At 37.1% G+C, this 17,686-nt stretch overlaps 1 protein-coding gene across 1 annotated transcript; it reads right to left on the bottom strand.

The window, feature by feature from the left end:
• Nucleotides 1-115: 115 nt before the first annotated feature.
• On the bottom strand, nt 116-15,023 carry LOC133558253 (sesquipedalian-1-like). Its single transcript, XM_061909484.1, has 4 exons — nt 14,945-15,023; nt 14,419-14,531; nt 11,650-11,953; nt 116-7,839 (listed from the first exon to the last, which is right to left on the bottom strand). Exons 2-4 carry the CDS (start codon nt 14,497-14,499, stop codon nt 7,421-7,423), a joined length of 804 nt encoding a protein of 267 aa, XP_061765468.1. The 5' UTR covers nt 14,500-14,531; nt 14,945-15,023; the 3' UTR covers nt 116-7,420.
• Nucleotides 15,024-17,686: the final 2,663 nt, after the last annotated feature.

Below are 17,686 nucleotides of genomic sequence, written 5' to 3'. Positions count from 1 at the left end.
CTGCTGTCAATCATGAGGCATGTCACGGGGGAACTGATATAGGCCATCACAGCTACTTCTAATTGGATCAATACCCATGTTGTTGTTTTTTGTTTTTTTTACTGCCCATTGCATCGGTGGTCTACTTTGGTTTGCTTTAAATGCTGGCAAACACCAACAGGAAAGTCGGTTGATTAAGGTCACCGGCACAGGAAAGCGTGGTGAAGGTGAAAAGAGAGAGAGAAAGACCATAAAAACCAGACAGCTGTACTGACTGAAATAGCCCTGGCTTCCCAACCTCGCCATCATTCTCTTTCTCAGCCATTTTCCCTTACTTCTAAAAATCTGCCTTGTTGCCTTGACCCGACAGTCCCCTTTTCAACCAACCGCCCTCATTAAAAGAGTTCAAGCGTTGATCAGTCTGACCGTTAACTAATTCAGAGGCCATGTTAGTAGTTTGTGTGGACTACTAATCTTTAATCTCGACCGAGCCGGATGTGCATCCATCACACAAATAAGTCCAACATTACGGTTTCATTTCCAGTAAAAGTATGTGTTTATCCGGTGGATTTGTTTGTATTGGCTAAAAATGACAATAAAAGGTGGCAAAAAACTTCTTTGACAAAATGTTCCAGTTTTGTGGTATTTTTAAGCTATGAGGCTGCTGTTTTTTAAGGACCTTTTAAAAAAGATATTCAAAGATCCTCTGTAGCAGTGGTTCTCAAATGGGGGTACGCGTACCCTTGGGGGCACTTGAAGGTATGCCAAGGGGTACGTGAGATTTTTTTTTTAAATATTCTAAAAATAGCAACAATTCAAAAATCCTTTATAAATGTATTTATTTGTAGATGACTGAAGTACTGATATCAACCAAAGCTCCTCATCCCACCCCCCGGATTGTAAATAATTCAATGTATATACTATGATGATTAACTTGTGTGATGAATGTATTATGCTGATAGTATATATTTGTACCATGAATGGATTAACGTGGACCCTGACTTAAACAAATTGAAGAACTTATTGGGGTGTTACCATTTAATGGTCAGTTGTACGGAATATGTACTGTACTGTGCAATCTACTAATAAAAGTTTCAATCAATCAATTGAAAAATAGCAACAATTCCAAAATCCTTTATAAATATATTTACTGAATAATACTTCAACAAAATATGAATGTAAGTTCATAAACTGTGAAAAGAAATGCAACAATGCAATATTCAGTGTTGAGAGCTAGATTTTTTGTGGACATGTTCCATAAATATTGATGTTAAAGATTTCTTTTTTTGTGAAGAAATGTTTAGAATTAAGTTCATCAATCCAGATGGATCCCTATTACAATCCCCTAAGAGGGCACTTTAAGTTGATGATTACTTGTACGTGTAGAAATCTTTATTTATAATCGAATCACTTGTTTATTTTTCAACAAGTTTTTAGTTATTTGTATATCTTTTTTTCCAAATAGTTAAAAAAAGACCACTACAAATGAGCAATATTTTGCACTGTTATACAATTTAAAAAATCAGAAACTGATCACATAGTGCTGTATTTTACTTCTTTATCTCTTTTTTTTCAACCAAAAAAGGCTTTGGTTTGATTAGGGGGTACTTGAATTAAAAAAAATTTTCACATGGGGTACGTCACTGAAAAACGGTTGAGAAGCACTGCTCTATAGGACAGGTCGTCTGCTGTTTTAAAGAACTACTGTACAAAAAAAAAAGTGCTGGTTAAAGATTCCCAATAAATGACGCAAGACTGCGTTGCTCTTTTAAAAAAACAATTGCCTAAAACACTAGTCAAATATTCTCCATCTGATCGGGGCACTCTGTTTTGTTTTTTTAGGTGAACGTTAAATGTAAAAAAAAATAATATAAATACTAATCAAAGATTCTCTATATGATAGGTTGTCTGCTGCTTTAAGGAACTAGTGTAAAAAAAAACAGAAGTGCTGGCCATAGATTCTCTTCATGACAGGAGGTCAAAGAAACTGTCAGAAAGGAGTGCTGCTGTGTTTTAAGGACCTATTGCAAAAAAGCTAGTCAAAGATCCTCTACATGACTTGTTGCTTTAACCTTCCTCTTGTGTTAGCTTTCTGTTACCATCTCTTATGTTAACTTGTCGGTTTTGACCCATGTCCTAAATTAGCTGTAAAGTACACTAAAAACAATTATCTATCATCCAATGTGTTTCCCATCTCTTTGTTACATTGTTAGACTTCCTTATCCATGAAAATATTGGTTTTAATATTTTTGGTGTGGGACATTTTTTTGTAAGTATACCCCTCGATTTCCATAAAAAATGGTAAAATGAACCTCAAGAGAATTGTATGAATAAATAAAAGATTGTTGTGTTACCTGAATATTACTGAAGGGTATTAGAACACGTCTCTTAAATCAGGGGTCACCAACGCGGGGCCCGTGGGCACCAGGTGGCCCGTAAGACCAGATGAGTCGCCCGCTGGCCTGTTCTAAAAATAGCTCAAATATCAGCACTTACCAGTGAGCTGCCTCTATTTTTTTAAATTGTATTTATTTACTAGCAAGCTGGTCTCGCTTTGCTCGACATTTTTAATTCTAAGAGAGACAAAACTCAAATAGAATTTGAAAATCCAAGAAAATATTTTAAAGACTTGGTCTTCACTGGTTTAAATAAATTCACTTATTTTTTTACTTTCCTTCTTATGACTTTCAGAAAGACAATTTTAGAGAAAAATACAACCTTAAAAATTATTTTAGGATTTTTAAACACATATACGTTTTTACCTTTTAAATTCCTTCCTCTTCTTTCCTGACAATTTACATCAATGTTCAAGTAATTTTTTTTTATTGTAAATAATAATAAATACATTTTAATTTAATTCTTCATTTTAGCTTCTGTTTTTTCGACAAAGACTATTTGTGAAATATTTCTTCAAACTTATTATGATTAAAATTCTGTAGAATCAAATTCAAATCTTATTTCAAAGTCTTTTGAATTTCTTTTAAAGTTTTTGTTATGGAAAATCTAAAAGAAATAATGATTTGTCTTTGTTAGAAATATAGCTTGGTCTAATTTGTTATATATTCTAACAAAGTGCAGATTGGATTTTAAACTATTTAAAACATGTCATCAAAATTCTAAAAATTAATCTTAATCAGGATAAATTACTAATGATGTTCCATAACTTATTTTTTGAATCTTTTCAGAAAGATTCAAATTAGCTAGTTTTTCTCTTAATTTTTTTCGGTTGAATTTTAAAGAGTCGAAATTGAAGATAAAGTATGTTTAAAATTTTTTTATTTATTTTTTGTGTGTTTTCTCCTCTTTTAAACCGCTTAATTAAGTGATTTTTTCATCATTTATTCTCTGCAAAAAACCTTCCATTAAAGGAAAAAAAATGTACGACGGAATAACAGACAGAAATACCCATTTTTTAATACATATATATAGATTTATTTATTAAAGGTAAATTGAGCAAATTGGCTATTTCTGGCAATTTATTTAAGTGTGTATCAAACTTGTAACCCTTCGCATTAATCAGTACCCAAGAAGTAGCTCTTGGTTTCTAAAAGGTTGGTGACCCCTGTGTTAAATAAATGTGTTTTATTTATTTTTTCATTTGAGTAATTTTAACTATAGTAACATCTATTGTGTTACGGGTCAATTTCAAACAATATATATTTCCTCAAGAAAAAGGCACAAAAGTATTTTTTTCAGCAACAGACCTTTAATACAAACACAAAATGAAAAGCAGAACAAGTCATAACACAAAATATAGATTTCCAAGGTCAAACAAACATTAACCAATCAAGCAAATCAAACCAATAGAAATAAATGACTACCGTATTTCCTTGAATTGCCGCTGGGGCGCTAATTAATTTAAAACCTCTTCTCACTCCTACGCTTACCAAAGGCATGTGGTAAAAGTAAGCATCCGCTAATTATTTTAAAACATCTTCTCACTCCAGCACTTACCAAAGGCATGCAGTAAAAAAATTCAGAGTGATGTAAGCTTGGACCTTAAATCCAATTTAATAGCTCTTAATTTTCTTCCCTTTATACGATTTCAAATTACCAGTATTGAGATCAGCCTCCTCCATTTTGAAAATGATGACAGGGGAAGTGTCACTCGTGACGTCACAAGTTTGACCAGGCGGTAATACTAAGCATGCGCTAATTATTTTGCAAAGCAAGTTTGACCCGGCAGTAATTCAAGGCAGGCGAATACTATATGCCCTGCAGCAATTCAAGGAAATATGGTAGTTCCAAAACTAATAAAAAACAAAATCGGAGTAAAAGTCTCTGTGAGCAAAAAAAGTTAAACTTTTAGTGTGTTCTCTGCAGAGATATTTCTTGCAGTTGAAGCACAATACATTTGTCTTTCCGTCCTGACTGCTTGGGCGACCCAACACCTCTGTCTTTTAGAATCAGGTGGCCTGAGTGGGGTTGTAGCTGTGGTTGTTCTGGTTGGTGTTGAGGCAGAGCTGGCTGAAGAGGATTCTGGCATGGATGCTCTTTGTGTTGCTGATAAGGTGGACGGAGTGCTAGGTGAGCTCTGCAGCTGCCTGACCAAGGCTGCAGCGTCTGAGTCTCGGGGCTCCCGTACCCTTTGCTCAATGTGTGGCTTGACAAGGGAACTTCCCAGCTCTTCAAGAAACATTCTCCCCTAGGTTTTTTAGGTCGACTTCCACCTTTGGCGGATGTGGGTCCAAAACACAAATGCATGACATGCAGACACATCGAGGATGTTGTAAAACACAACCATTGGCCATCTCCTGGTCATTCGCTGGCAAGTGTAAGTGGCAGTCAGCTTGTCCACTCCTTAGTTGTCGAGGATAATTGTGGGCTTTTTGTCACTTCCTGATGCAACTTTGTGAAGAGTAGACATAAGTATCACATTCCGTTTTTTTGGGGGGGACAATATGACACAACAGTGGTGGTGTCTGTTAAAGCAAACTTTGAAGAAAGCGGAGCCCTGTCCTTCACCTGCAAGATTTCAGCAGGCAGCTCAGGTTTATTTTTCTTCGCTGTGCCCACCATGGTAAGTTTCCTCTTGAGAAGTTCTTGTCTAAGGTGATAGCTGGTAAAGAAATTGTGATATTGTGACCCTGCAGTCCAGTAGTCATATCAAGGACAACACATTTTCCTTGGTTTTTCTCAGGGATGCCACTCGCAGCTTTGCCTGTCTATATCTGTATATTGCAGGCATAGCTGGTTTTTGCATCACAGGCTGCCCAGATTTTTATGCCGTTCTTCCTCTTATGTATTGTCGGAAACTGCATTTTCCTCAGAAAGGGACAAGAAGTTCATCCACTGTCATCTCTGGCCCTGAGTTGAACATCAGTGGAAGGAGCTGCACCTATCTGTCCCAAACATCCCTGATGGGTGTTCCAACAGATCTTAGCATTTTTGGACTTGAATCTTTCAGCGGGAGTAGCTTCACCATCAGACTCATCAGATGTGTGTGTCTTCTGGATGATACTCCTCATTGTCTTCCTCCTCAGAAACCTGTTCATCCATATCACTATGCTGCTCTGTGTCCTCTCCCTCATTTTCACCAAAAATATTATCCAGAACTTCTCTCACTGTAAATCTTTTTTGCATGCTGCAAATTGGAGATGTGCACTCTGCAAGTCAACAACTCTATACTGAATTGACCTCACATGTCTGGATATGCCCGTCTATGTTTGTTCTTGTACTGGATAACAAGGTAAAATGAGAATCCCCTAAAGCTCACATGATTGGGAGAGGAGCTGGCTGTCAGTGTGTTCAGTTTTGGCTCTACTTACTGCTATATAGTCTTATTTTTATAACCGGGTCAAAACCGAACCTAACAACACCAATGTCATAATTTCAACCGGAGCATTTTATAATTTTTGGAAACAAAAAAAAAAAGTTTTATTTTGTTGAAATAGAGGTTCCTGACAAAGTCAAAAAGCATTGATGCATACAAATAAATGTATGTGGTTCTTTTATGCATTTGAAAACTAAAGCACAAGACAAAGGTTAAGGAACTACTATAAAAAAAGTGCTGGTCAAAGATTCTGTTGACGTTTTTAAGGATCGACACTGGTCAAAGAAACTATATGACATGAGCTTGTTGATGTTTTAAAGATCTACTGCAAAAAAAAAAAATGCTAGTCATAGATTCTCTTAATGACAGGAGATCTCTGTTGTTTTTAAAGACCAACACTAGTCAAAGAAACTGTCGGAAAGAGTGCTGCGTTTTTTTAAGGACCTATTGCAAAACAGCTACTCAAAGATCCTCAATATGACAGGTCGTCTGCTGCTTTAAGAAACTACTGTAAAAAAAAAAGTGCTGGTCAAAGATTCTGTTGACGTTTTTAAGGATCGACGCTGGTCACAGAAACTATATGACAGGAGTTTGTTTATGTTTTAAGGATCTACTGCAAAAAAATGCTAGTCATTGATTATCTTAATGACAGGAGGTCTCTGTTGTTTTTAAAAACCAACACGAGTCAAAGAAACTGTCGGAAAGGAGTGCTGCTGTTTTTTAAGGATCTATTGCAAAACAGCTACTCAAAGATCCTTTATAAAACAGGTCATCTGCTGTTTTAAGGAACAAGTGTAAAAAAAAAGAAGTGCTGGTCATAGATTCTCTTAATGACAGGAGGTCTCTGCTGTTTTTATAAACCAACGCTTGTCAAAGAAACTGTCGGAAAGGAGTGTTGCTGTGTTTTTGGACCTATTGCAAAACAGTTAGTCAAAGATCCTCTGTAAGACAGGTCGTCTTCTGTTTTAAGGAATTAGTGTTAAAAAGAAGTGCTGGTCAAATATTCTGTTGATGTTTATAAGGATCGACGCTGGTCAAAAAGAGTGTATGACAGGAGCTCGTTGATGTTTTTAAGGATCTATTGCAAATAAAAAAATGCTAGTCAAAGATTCCCTTCATGACAGAAGATCTCTGCTGTTTTTAAAGACCAATGATAGTCAAAGAAACTGTCCGACAGGAGTGCTGCTGTTTTGTAAGGAACTATTGAAAAAAAAAAAAAAAGCAAGTCAAAAATCCTCTGGCAACTGGTCCGATGTCATCCCTGGGTCCGTCCATCCATCCATTTTCTACCGCTTATTCCCTTTTGGGATCGCGGGGGGCGCTGGCGCCTATCTCAGCTACAATCGGGCGTCATTTACTTTAAATAGTCATGTTGTATATTCTAATCTCCTATCCACTTATAACACTGGATATAACAGGTATATGAATATTTTGGGCATTTTTGTTTTTTTGTTTGAACAAAAAGATAAAATATGAAATAATAAAATATAAAAAAATTAAAGCTAAAAATAATCAAGCACCGTTCTGTAAGTAAAAATGTTATTTTACCTGGAAATATGTCTAAGGTGCGTGCTGAAGTGTACATGCAAGCAAAATTAAACCGTTTTGAAAGTACTGCACTGCCGTCAATAATATTGAAATGAGGTTTAGAAAAATGTATTTGGACACTCAGAAATCTATCAAATTCTCTTCGAGGGCGGCTGTGCCGACTTGTCTGCTTCTTGACCAGTCGGCGATAAGGTCTTTTACTTCCTTTCCAAAGTCCTCGTGCAATTTTCCAAAATCCTCCTGTGTCCCTGAACACACCGCTGACCAGTGCCCGGCAGGCGCGGCAGGCTCGTCGACAGGCGTCACGTTGGCGGTCCTCTTGGCCCACAGTTTAGGGGACCTCCTGCAGGCTGACTTGGGGGGAATGGACGGGGTTGGGAGGGTCCTGTTGGAGCTCACACTTGGGCCAGAGGCCACTGCTGCGGCTGCTGCGTGCCATGTGGACGACCGCGAGTTCGATTGACAGTCGGCTTTTGTCGTGAGGAGGTTTGGTGTAGCAGCACTGTTGGCGGGGTCACTGAACAATGCATCTAACGTCTCTACAGGAACAGGAAGCAGATTTGAAAAAAATATATATATTTACATGAGCAGGAAGACAGATGCTCCAAGAACATTTTTACTTGATTGCGGCCATGTTTTTAACCAAACTTTCTTAAACTTTACACACATGCTTGCCAGTCTCTTTAATGAGGGCATCAAATTTTGTGGTGACCGAACTACAAACACATTAAAGTTACGATGGGTGGTTTGTTGAGTGTCTTGAGCTGCGTGAGAAATTTCAAGTCAATATGACCCTTTGACGTCAAACTTTGATATTTAATAATAGCACCAGCCATCATGTAGTGTATTTGTCAGAATAATGATAGTTCTGACAACACAGTAGGGGTGCATGTTCTTGTACAATTTCACACTTAAATGCGTAGTGTTGGGATATAATTAAGATAATGAAGGATGAAGTGATTAAGAAATGTTTAATATTAGAGATGACTTTTTTTGCCGATATCTGAATTCGTCCAACTCTTAATTACCGATTCCGGTATCAACCGATACCGATATATACAGTCATGGAATTAACACATTATTATGCCTAATTTTGGTGTGATGCCCCGCTGGATGCATTAAACAATGTAACAAGGTTTTCCAAAATAAATCAACTCAAATTATGGATAAAAATGCAACTATGCCATGTTTATTATTGAAGTCAGAAAGTGCATTATTTTTTTAACATGCCTCAAAATAGCTGCTTGGAATCTGGGACATGCTCTACCTGACAGAGCATGAGGATGTTGAGGTGGGCGGGGTTGGGAAGGGCAGGGTTGAGGTAGTGAGGTGAGGGGGTAAGGGGTAGCGGGGGGGTGTATATGGTAGCGTACTGCAAAGGGTTTGGGGTATTTATTCTCTTGTGTTTATGTTGTGTTACGGTGCGAATGTTTTCCCGAAATGTGTTTGTCATTCTTGTTTGGTGTGGGTTCACAGTGTGGCGCTTATTTGCAACAGTGTAAAAGTTGTTTATACGGCCACCCTCAGTGTGACCTGTACGGCTGTTGACCAAGTATGCAAGGCATTCACTTGTGTGTGTGAAAAGCCGTAGATATTATGTGATTGGGCCGGCACGCAAAAACAGTGCCTTTAAGGTTTATTGGCGCTATGTACTTCTCCCTACGTCCGTGTACACAGCGGCGTTTTAAAAAGTTATACATTTTACTTTTTGAAACAGATACCGATAATTTTGAAATCGATACCGATAATTTCGATATTACATTATAAAGCATTTATCGGCCGGTAATATCGGCAGTCCGATATTACACTGTGCACACACACAAATGTCTCATTATTTTAATCAAAGGACAGCAGTCATTTCCATGAGATAATTTTCTAATATGAGTCATTTGTCACATTTACAAAACCAAAAAACAAAAAAGATCTTGTTTTTCATTAACTATGTACTATTATTGCATGTCTAGGTGGGGGTCCTACTTTGGAAAGGATGTGTACCCCGTTCAGAGATCACATTATTTTCTAAAGGTGGGACTCCTTGGGCACTTCATGATTCAGGAGCTACGATTAGATCAACAATCGATTATTGATGCATTTTACATTTATGTATATTGATGCGATGTTACAATTTTTTTTGTGTCACTAATCAAGTGTTTATAACTTGGAACTTGAAAAAAAACAACAGTGCATTTACAAAAATAAACTTTTAAATTAATTACCACATTTATTAAATTAACGGAACTGTGTGCAAAACTGCAACATAAGTGTCCTAAAATAAAGGAGCTGGTCGGATCTCTCTGTGAGGTGGCTCAATGGAGTCAGCCAAATTTGATAACTTTCTGCATCACTTTATTTACAATAAATACAGTGATTATCGACTTTTACTAATTGATTTTATAATCGCCTATGTCTAAATTTCGATGCATCTAAACAGTGATTATTTCCCAAACCCCTATTGATTCCCTTTTACACATTCTTATGTTGCATAATGAGATCTAAGCGCGGGAGAAAAAGTACATTTCTGTAACTTTCTGTCTGTAAAATATATTTTTATTAGCATTTCTGTAGTCTAGTGACAGCATTCCATATTCAATATTCAAAAATTAAGATTCTTAATAAATGACAATAGACTAAGCTCTCATCAGATTGGGAAGTATAGTGTAACGACTGGGAATTTACACTATATGCGTGGTGTTGGATTTTTTGTGTGGCCATATCACTAACACAGTGCCATGAGTGTGTGTGTTGGGGCAAGTGAGCGGTTGATATGACAGATGACAGAAAGTTGGCTTTGGCCTTGTTTGTACGGCAGAAAATGACCAGTTTTGCTAGATAAAAGTTTTCTACTCAAGTATTTGGTGTGGTTACGGCCGACAAACCGTTTTGCTCAATAAAGTGATCGATGGAATTCCTGCCTTCCTTAATGTGTCTTGACAGACGTTACAAAAATTGAAGTGTTCATAAACATTGTTTTTAATCTGTTGTGGCCCCTTGTTGTCACCTGTCATTCACAGTTGCTTACAGTATAAATAGTTTTTAATTTAAAGTTCAGATGGGATTTGATTTTGTTTGCAGCATAGGTAGGCTGTGCGCAAGCGTGCACCTCAGAGGGAACGTTGTGTTCAATCCATCTATTCATCATTTAAAATATACTTAATTATTATTTAAAACATACACAGCTTTTTTGGTATATTGTTGGTATTTAAATGAATTTTCAACTGTATATTTTAACGAATATAAAATAAAATTCTTTTTGAATGATTATCAATTAAAACATTTCTATTTATTATTTAAAATATTTGTAGCTTGTGTCATATTTTTATGGGAAGTTTAAATTAAATGTTTACCCTGCATAAATAATTTTTGTTTGTTTGACAAAGACTGATTTCACTCTAAAATGGCAGGTTTTCTGTTACATGTAAACTAGCAGCTAATTGCTAACATTCTTGTCTTAATGAAAATATATACAGAACATGTTTGAAATATAGCCGACATAACATTCTGCAGTAACCTGTTTTACCTTATCAACAACTATGAAGACAGTTTCCCTCCAAAAATAAAATATTTCACATCCATACTACCTCATTCACTAATGACATGCTAACATTTCAAACTAAAAATACAAGGTAAACTCAGAAAATGTTTTTAAATGTTTACAGTGAACTATGCCTTACATACATACTGCAGTAATGTATTTTACATTATCGCTGAAAAATAAAGACTGTTTCCCTCTAAGAAGACAAGATTTGACAGCATAGTAGCGGTCTGAATGCTACTTGGTGCTAATGACATCATGCAGTCTTTTTGAGGTTACTGAAAATGAGATTAATACAAAATATTGTATCTATATAAAACCATTTTGACAATTTTTTAAACTACACTTTGTTACCATTCTCCAATAACCTATTTTTTATGAATTTTTTTACTGTATTTTTTAATTAGTATAAAAGTTAAAAACAACTTTGAATAATGTATTATTTTATAACACTCATTTTGACTTAACAGCAAGTCATTTGTAGCGTCATAATCTCATATTGATAATGGTTGACTATAATAAGCAGCTCATGTTAAAAAATATATATTTTGGGGTCCATTGAATGCTGCTGATGCATTTCTAGATGATTTAACATCAGAATAAATTAGATGAAAGCATAACTGATGTGTGTGTATAATGAATATATTATACATACATTTATGTATACACACGCACACACACCCACACACAATTAGATATTGTGTAATATTTTGTTTCATTTTGAGACAAGGTAACAATGGTGTACCGGAGCGTTCAGAAGCCGCCTTGCAGAACAATGGACACTCAGTTTGACAAACAACGACTTTGAGTACCTTACCTCTGTACTTCTTCTCCAGGTCCATCACCAGCAGGGCCAAGTAGCCGTGGTTGGCCGAGAGCAAGGCCTTTATCCAGCTCTCCTGGCCGGCCTGGTCCTCTGCGGCGAACTTGTAGGGTCGGAGACTCGGCTCGCTCCACACCAACGAGAAGGGGAACTGCTCGTCGGACTCGCACAGCTGGACGGTGCAGCCCTCAAGAACAATGACTCCGATGAGGTCACGGTCATCCGGGTGGTCTTTGTAGAAAAGGAGGTTTCCCTTCAGAATGAACCAGCGCTTGTGGTAGGAAGGCCTGATGTCGCCCTGGTTAAAAATAGAGGGTTTTCACTCTGTGGCTTACACAACAGGAAGCTAAGACGTTAAATGTTGCAGGATTTGCTCAAGCTCCAAACACTAATATTAGCTTCACTGGGTTTTACTCTATTGCCATAGTTTAGCAAATATAACAAAAACTAAATAATAAAATAATGTATAAATATAGTGGAAAAAAACACTAATATTATAAAAACATTTTACATAGAAGGTTTAATTTAGTGAAAAGAAAACCTTAAAGAGGAACTGCACTTTTCTGGAATTTCTCTACCATTCACAATCCCTACATAAACCAAGAACACATTTTTAAAAAAATCTATTCTAATTTGTAAGATACGGCTAACTGGAGCTAATGCTATTGTGCCCTTAGAGGCCTCCAAAAAAATAAAAAAGGCCAAAAATACTTTATTTACCCATTTACTGCATGACCTGATTATTAACTGTGCAATCTACTAATAAAAGTATCAATCAATCAATCAATCAATCAAACCAAGTATTACCGATATTATTATAAGCGCTAAGGCCGAGGAACTACTTTTTGCAGCGCCGTGATCACAGAGAAGTAAGCTTATGCAGTTATTGACATACTGTGCTGAGCCAGTGATATGCTGCATTTCCTCTAAGTTGGTAAAAGTTTATTCTCGATTATAAGTCATGCCTCTCACTTCTATAGTAGAAGAATGTGGCCATAAACCGAGAACTTGTTCAACTTTGACATTCAACTTTGACATTCAACTTTGACGTGGAGATGGCGAGAAAGACACCAAAAAATGCTTGTATGTTATTTTTATTTTTTTTATCTGCATAAGGATTATGACTACTTCTTCATTTAAATGGGAAGATATAAACATCTCATCAGTCGGCATCCCAGTAAGAGCAGACACTGTACAGTAATTGTTTTTTTTATTATGTTTGTAGCTTGTAGTTCTAATTTAGCACTTAGCGATAGTGCTACTTACTGGAACTACTTATCACTCATCTTCTAAAACTTCTAACTCATCTTCTATATGTTCAGGCTCAAAAATATACGTTTCTGGATCATTATTTGTCCTAAAGTAGTCTTTGTTGTCTCTTATTAAGTCTGCCATAATTAGTCGTTGTTGTTGACGGTAATAGCGAACATTGTGATGTGTCTGTGAAATTAATGCGCTGCTCTATGCTAAAAAATCAGGTATATATGTATATATTACATGTTATGAATGGGCCTGTTACTACATTACATATACACTTACAGCATGTACATAAAACATTGATAGGGGTTTTTGGATGTTTTAAGAGCATTTTTTGGGCGCAATAGACACATTGACGCAATTACTTTGATTACCCTCATCAAATGCTTCACAGTAGGTATGGTGTTCTTGGGATGCAACTCAGTGTTCTTCTTCCTCCAAACACGACAAGTTGAGTTTATACCAAAATGGATACATGGATTATACAGCAGAGGATTGGGAGAATGTCATGTGGTCAAATGAAACCAAAATAGAACTTTTTGCTATAAACTCACCTCGTCGTGTTTGGAGGAAGAAGAATACTGAGTTGCATCCCAAGAACACCACACCTACTGTGAAGCATGGAGGTGGAAACATCATGCTTTGGGGCTGTTTTTCTGCTAAGGGGACAGGACGATTGATCCGTGTTAAGGAAAGAATGAATGGGGCCATGTATCGTGAGATTTTGAGCCAAAACCTCCGTCCATCAGTGAGAGCTTTGAATGGTGGACCAAATACTTATTTTCCACCATAATTTACAAATAAATTATTTAAAATTCCTACAATGTGAACTCCTGGATTTTCTTTTCACATTCTGTCTCTCACCATTGAAGTGTACCTATGATAAAAAATTACAGACATCTGTCATCATTTTAAGTGGGAGAACTTGCACAGACGGTGGCTGACTAAATACTTTTTTGCCCCACCATATTAGATTGTACAACCAGTTGACAAAATCTCAGAAAACCAATGTTAGACAGACATGGATTTTGATAGATTTAACCGTCACTAATTCAGTCTGTAATATACATAAGAAAAGGGCTGCATAATTTTGAGAAAAACCTAATTGCGATTTTTCTCTCCAAGACTACGATTGCGATTCGATTTGCCATTTTTATATTTTATACATAATAATGCAAAAACATGGGAATATAAGGAGTGAAGGGAAACTTTTAGACTTTTAATTTCAGAGTGTCATTCCACATATTCTTGTCTCAAGGTGCCACACATGAGAACAATATGTAAAATGATTTGGCTTTATGCAGACAGACTCAGAGCTTTTGTCCACATCATGCTCTTAAACTGAATAACTCATCTTTAAAACTATACAGTCATTATAAGGTAATGCATTCATAATATATTATAATAATGCAAGTAACCATTTAAAAGGATATACATTTGTGTTCCTCATTACTGTAGAATTGTTTACCTTTGTACTGTAATTGTACCTCACCTATATTACCTTACCTTTTTAAAGAGATATCCTTCTTTGTCCACAGGTGTGCTGCTGGCTTCAAAAAAGGAGACAACCTTCTCATGTATCTTCATTTCAACATCCCAGGCCGCTCCAAAACCGGAACCTGTAGCAACATCCAGCAACTGTTGCAAACTTTGAGTCCATTTTCACCACAAGTAGTTATGTCATTTGGTGTTTGCAAAAGCGGTGAAAGTCAAAGTCATGTTTAAACCGAAAGTGGCGCTTCTTTCCGCGTTGCACAGAAGAAAACGCTCCTCCGTTTGAAAGAGTCTCAAATGTATTGCTTGTACTTTCAAACAAGTCAACTTGGTATTTAATGTGTATTTAAAAAAGAAACGATATGGATTGTGCGAGTTTAAAGCACCACCAAAGGAGTGAAAAAGCCGAGTAAAAAAGTGTCTGTAAAAATACATAGTATCTTTGAATTGTATTGTAACACATTTAATTGACACAATAATTAACAATAACAACTATTTATGCTACTTCACGTCCACTTGTCCGTTGTTGTTTACTCACCTTAGGGAAGCGTCAAAGTGTGTTTTTAGTTTCTTCAAAGGTGTGCCAATCACTTCCGGCTGTACCCGGAGTGGGGGCGTGGCTCAGAAAAAAGAAGCGCCACGATATTTTTTTTTTTTTAGAGATGAATGATTGTGAAATGTTTTGATCCAAACCTATTTTTTCTAAGGTGTTGCTAATATTTGGACTAATGTATATCCAAACAAGGCTAATGAGTAACTAATTCTGAAAAACGTCTTGAACCTTAAATTGAGATCTTTTTTTTTTATCTCATGATAATCTTTTTTTTTTCTTTTGTCCTGTCCAGCTTCTCAGGCAAATCATATAGTTGATGTAGATGGCCATATCGGCTGTTCAGATTTACTTTACAAAAGAGAAGTGCAGGATACGTCTCTTGTTGCCCTATTTGAATTTGACTTTATTAAATGTATTTATATTATCATTTGGTGCAGCCGGGCCGGAGCAGGAGGGGATAGAAAGAAAGAAAAAAGGAAGACAGAGGGGGAAGTTGTGGGGATAAAAGGGGGATTAAACAGAGAGACAAAAACAACAACAATAAACACAACAATAACAACAAAAACAACAACAACAAAAGAACAACACCAGCACATACGATATGTACAAATATGATCGTAAAAGTGATAGCTAATAAGCAGTTAGTGAAATAAATAATATAGAAATGTCCAGGGTGTACGCCGCCTTCCGCCTGATTGTAGCTGAGATAGGCGCCAGCGCCCCCCGTGACCCCAAAAGGGAATAAGCGGTAGGAAATGGATGGATGGATGTCAATGAGCATTTTTACACTAAAACTGGAGCAATACAAATACCTACAGAAAAAGCGCTATTGATCATGAACAATACCAATAGTTTACCTCTATTTTTAACAATACAGTTGTTCAAATGCAACAATACGTATACATAATGATAGCTAGAAAGAGAAAAAAAAATAATTAATGAAATAATAAAAAAATTTTAAAAAAGGAATACCGGAAGTTCGAGGGGAAGAGAGAGGGGCAACCTACTGTATATTAATCTTGTAGATTGTTATAGTAACAATGGGTTAAGCTTTGTCAATATGCCATGTGTTACCCAGTTTACCCTAGGGCAGGGGTAGGGAACCTATGGCTCTAGAGCCAGATGTGGCTCTTTTGATGACTGCACCTGGCTCTCAGATAAATCTTAGCTGACATTGCTTAACACGATAATTAATGAATAATTCCACTGGTAATCACAGTGTCAAAAAGAACGTTCAAAATATAAAACATTCTCATGCATTTTCATCCATCCATCCGGTTTCTACCGCACCTGTTCAAGAAGTTGCATTAATGGTAAGAAGTATTTCATTTATTGTTGGTTAACTTCAGAATAACAATGTTATTAAAAAGAATAAGAGACTTATTAAACTCAAAAATTGTTGGTCTTTCTTAAAACTGCAGGCATATAGTTGTATGCAGTGTTTTAAAAAAAAATAAAAAAATGTATGCCTCTCACGGAAATACTTTTAAAAATATTTGGCTTGTATGGCTCTCTCAGCCAAAAAGGTTCTCGACCCCTGCCGTAGGGCAACAACGTTGATATATGTTTGATGAAACGTGATTATGTGCATGAGTGTATGTATGTATATGTACTTGTATATGAACAGAATGTGTAAATGAATGTTTGTACAGTAAATGTATATGTACAGTATATGTATGTTTGTTTGTACAGTGAATGTATATGTACAGTATGTGTATGTTTGTACCGTGAATGTGCGTGTAGATGGACGGACTTGGAGTATGTAGGTATGTACTGTATTTGTGTATGTATTTGTCGGGAGCGTAGGTGCCTATGTATGTACGTTTGTATGTTTGAATAATCGTGTGTTTGTGTGAGTTCTTTGTGTATTTGTATGTACAATATATTTGACTCCCAGTGTGCGTGGGAGCCAGAGTGCGGCCCCAGCCCCCCAGAGAGCCCAACCTAAACAGCAGGTGTGGCGCCCAGGGAACCGGGGACCACCGGCCCCACGCAGCCAGGCCGGCCAGCGGCGGGAACCCCAGAGCCCGGCCCACCACGTCGCCCGGAAGAGTAGGCAGCAGGTCGCAGACAGACGCGCCCGGCAGAGGACTGGGCACGAGAGAAGCAGCGGACGGCCAAACCCCAAGCCAGCGAGAGACAACCCCCCCCCCCACACGGGCAGAAGGACGGGACGCCCCGCCCTGGGGAACCCAGAGACTCCCCGCAACCGGACGGGAAGACCGCCCCCGCCCCACCAGAACCCGGGCCCCCCCGACCCCGGGGAGCACGGCGCGGCCCATACCAGGCCACCCCACCCAAGTCGGCCGCCACAGGACCACCCAGCGCAGGGCCGCAGGTACCACCCACCCCACCTGCAGGGACCCCAACAATGGAGATGGAACAACGAGCAACCGCCCTGTCGAAGTCCCCCCTTGAGGGAGGGGAAACAAACAAAAAAAAACATAATTAATATATTTAAAAAAATAAAAAAATAAAATGAAATAAATAAATAATAATAATAATAAAAAAATTTAAATAAAACAATTATATATATATATATATATATATAATAATATATACATTATACATATACATACATACATATATATATATATATACATACATACATACATATATACACATATACATACACACACATACACACGTACATACATGCATCTATGCAATAAAGTATATATACACATACATACACATAAACATATAAACATACATATACACACACAT

This window comes from Nerophis ophidion, linkage group LG08, assembly GCF_033978795.1.
Source record: "Nerophis ophidion isolate RoL-2023_Sa linkage group LG08, RoL_Noph_v1.0, whole genome shotgun sequence".
NCBI lineage: Eukaryota > Metazoa > Chordata > Actinopteri > Syngnathiformes > Syngnathidae > Nerophis > Nerophis ophidion.
The sequence above is the reverse complement of the archived record's forward strand: the minus strand, read 5'-3'. Positions and strand labels throughout refer to the sequence as shown.

Bases quoted from the DNA above. Each gene is read 5' to 3' on its own strand.
- LOC133558253 (XM_061909484.1), bottom strand. From the start codon at position 14,499: ATGAAGATACATGAGAAGGTTGTCTCCTTTTTTGAAGCCAGCAGCACA. The intron at 11,954-14,418 runs GTAAGGTAATAT...ATTTTTAACCAG, and splicing joins AAGGATATCTCTTTAAAAAG to GGCGACATCAGGCCTTCCTA. The intron at 7,840-11,649 runs GTAAGGTACTCA...CTGTTCCTGTAG, and splicing joins CCTGGAGAAGAAGTACAGAG to AGACGTTAGATGCATTGTTC.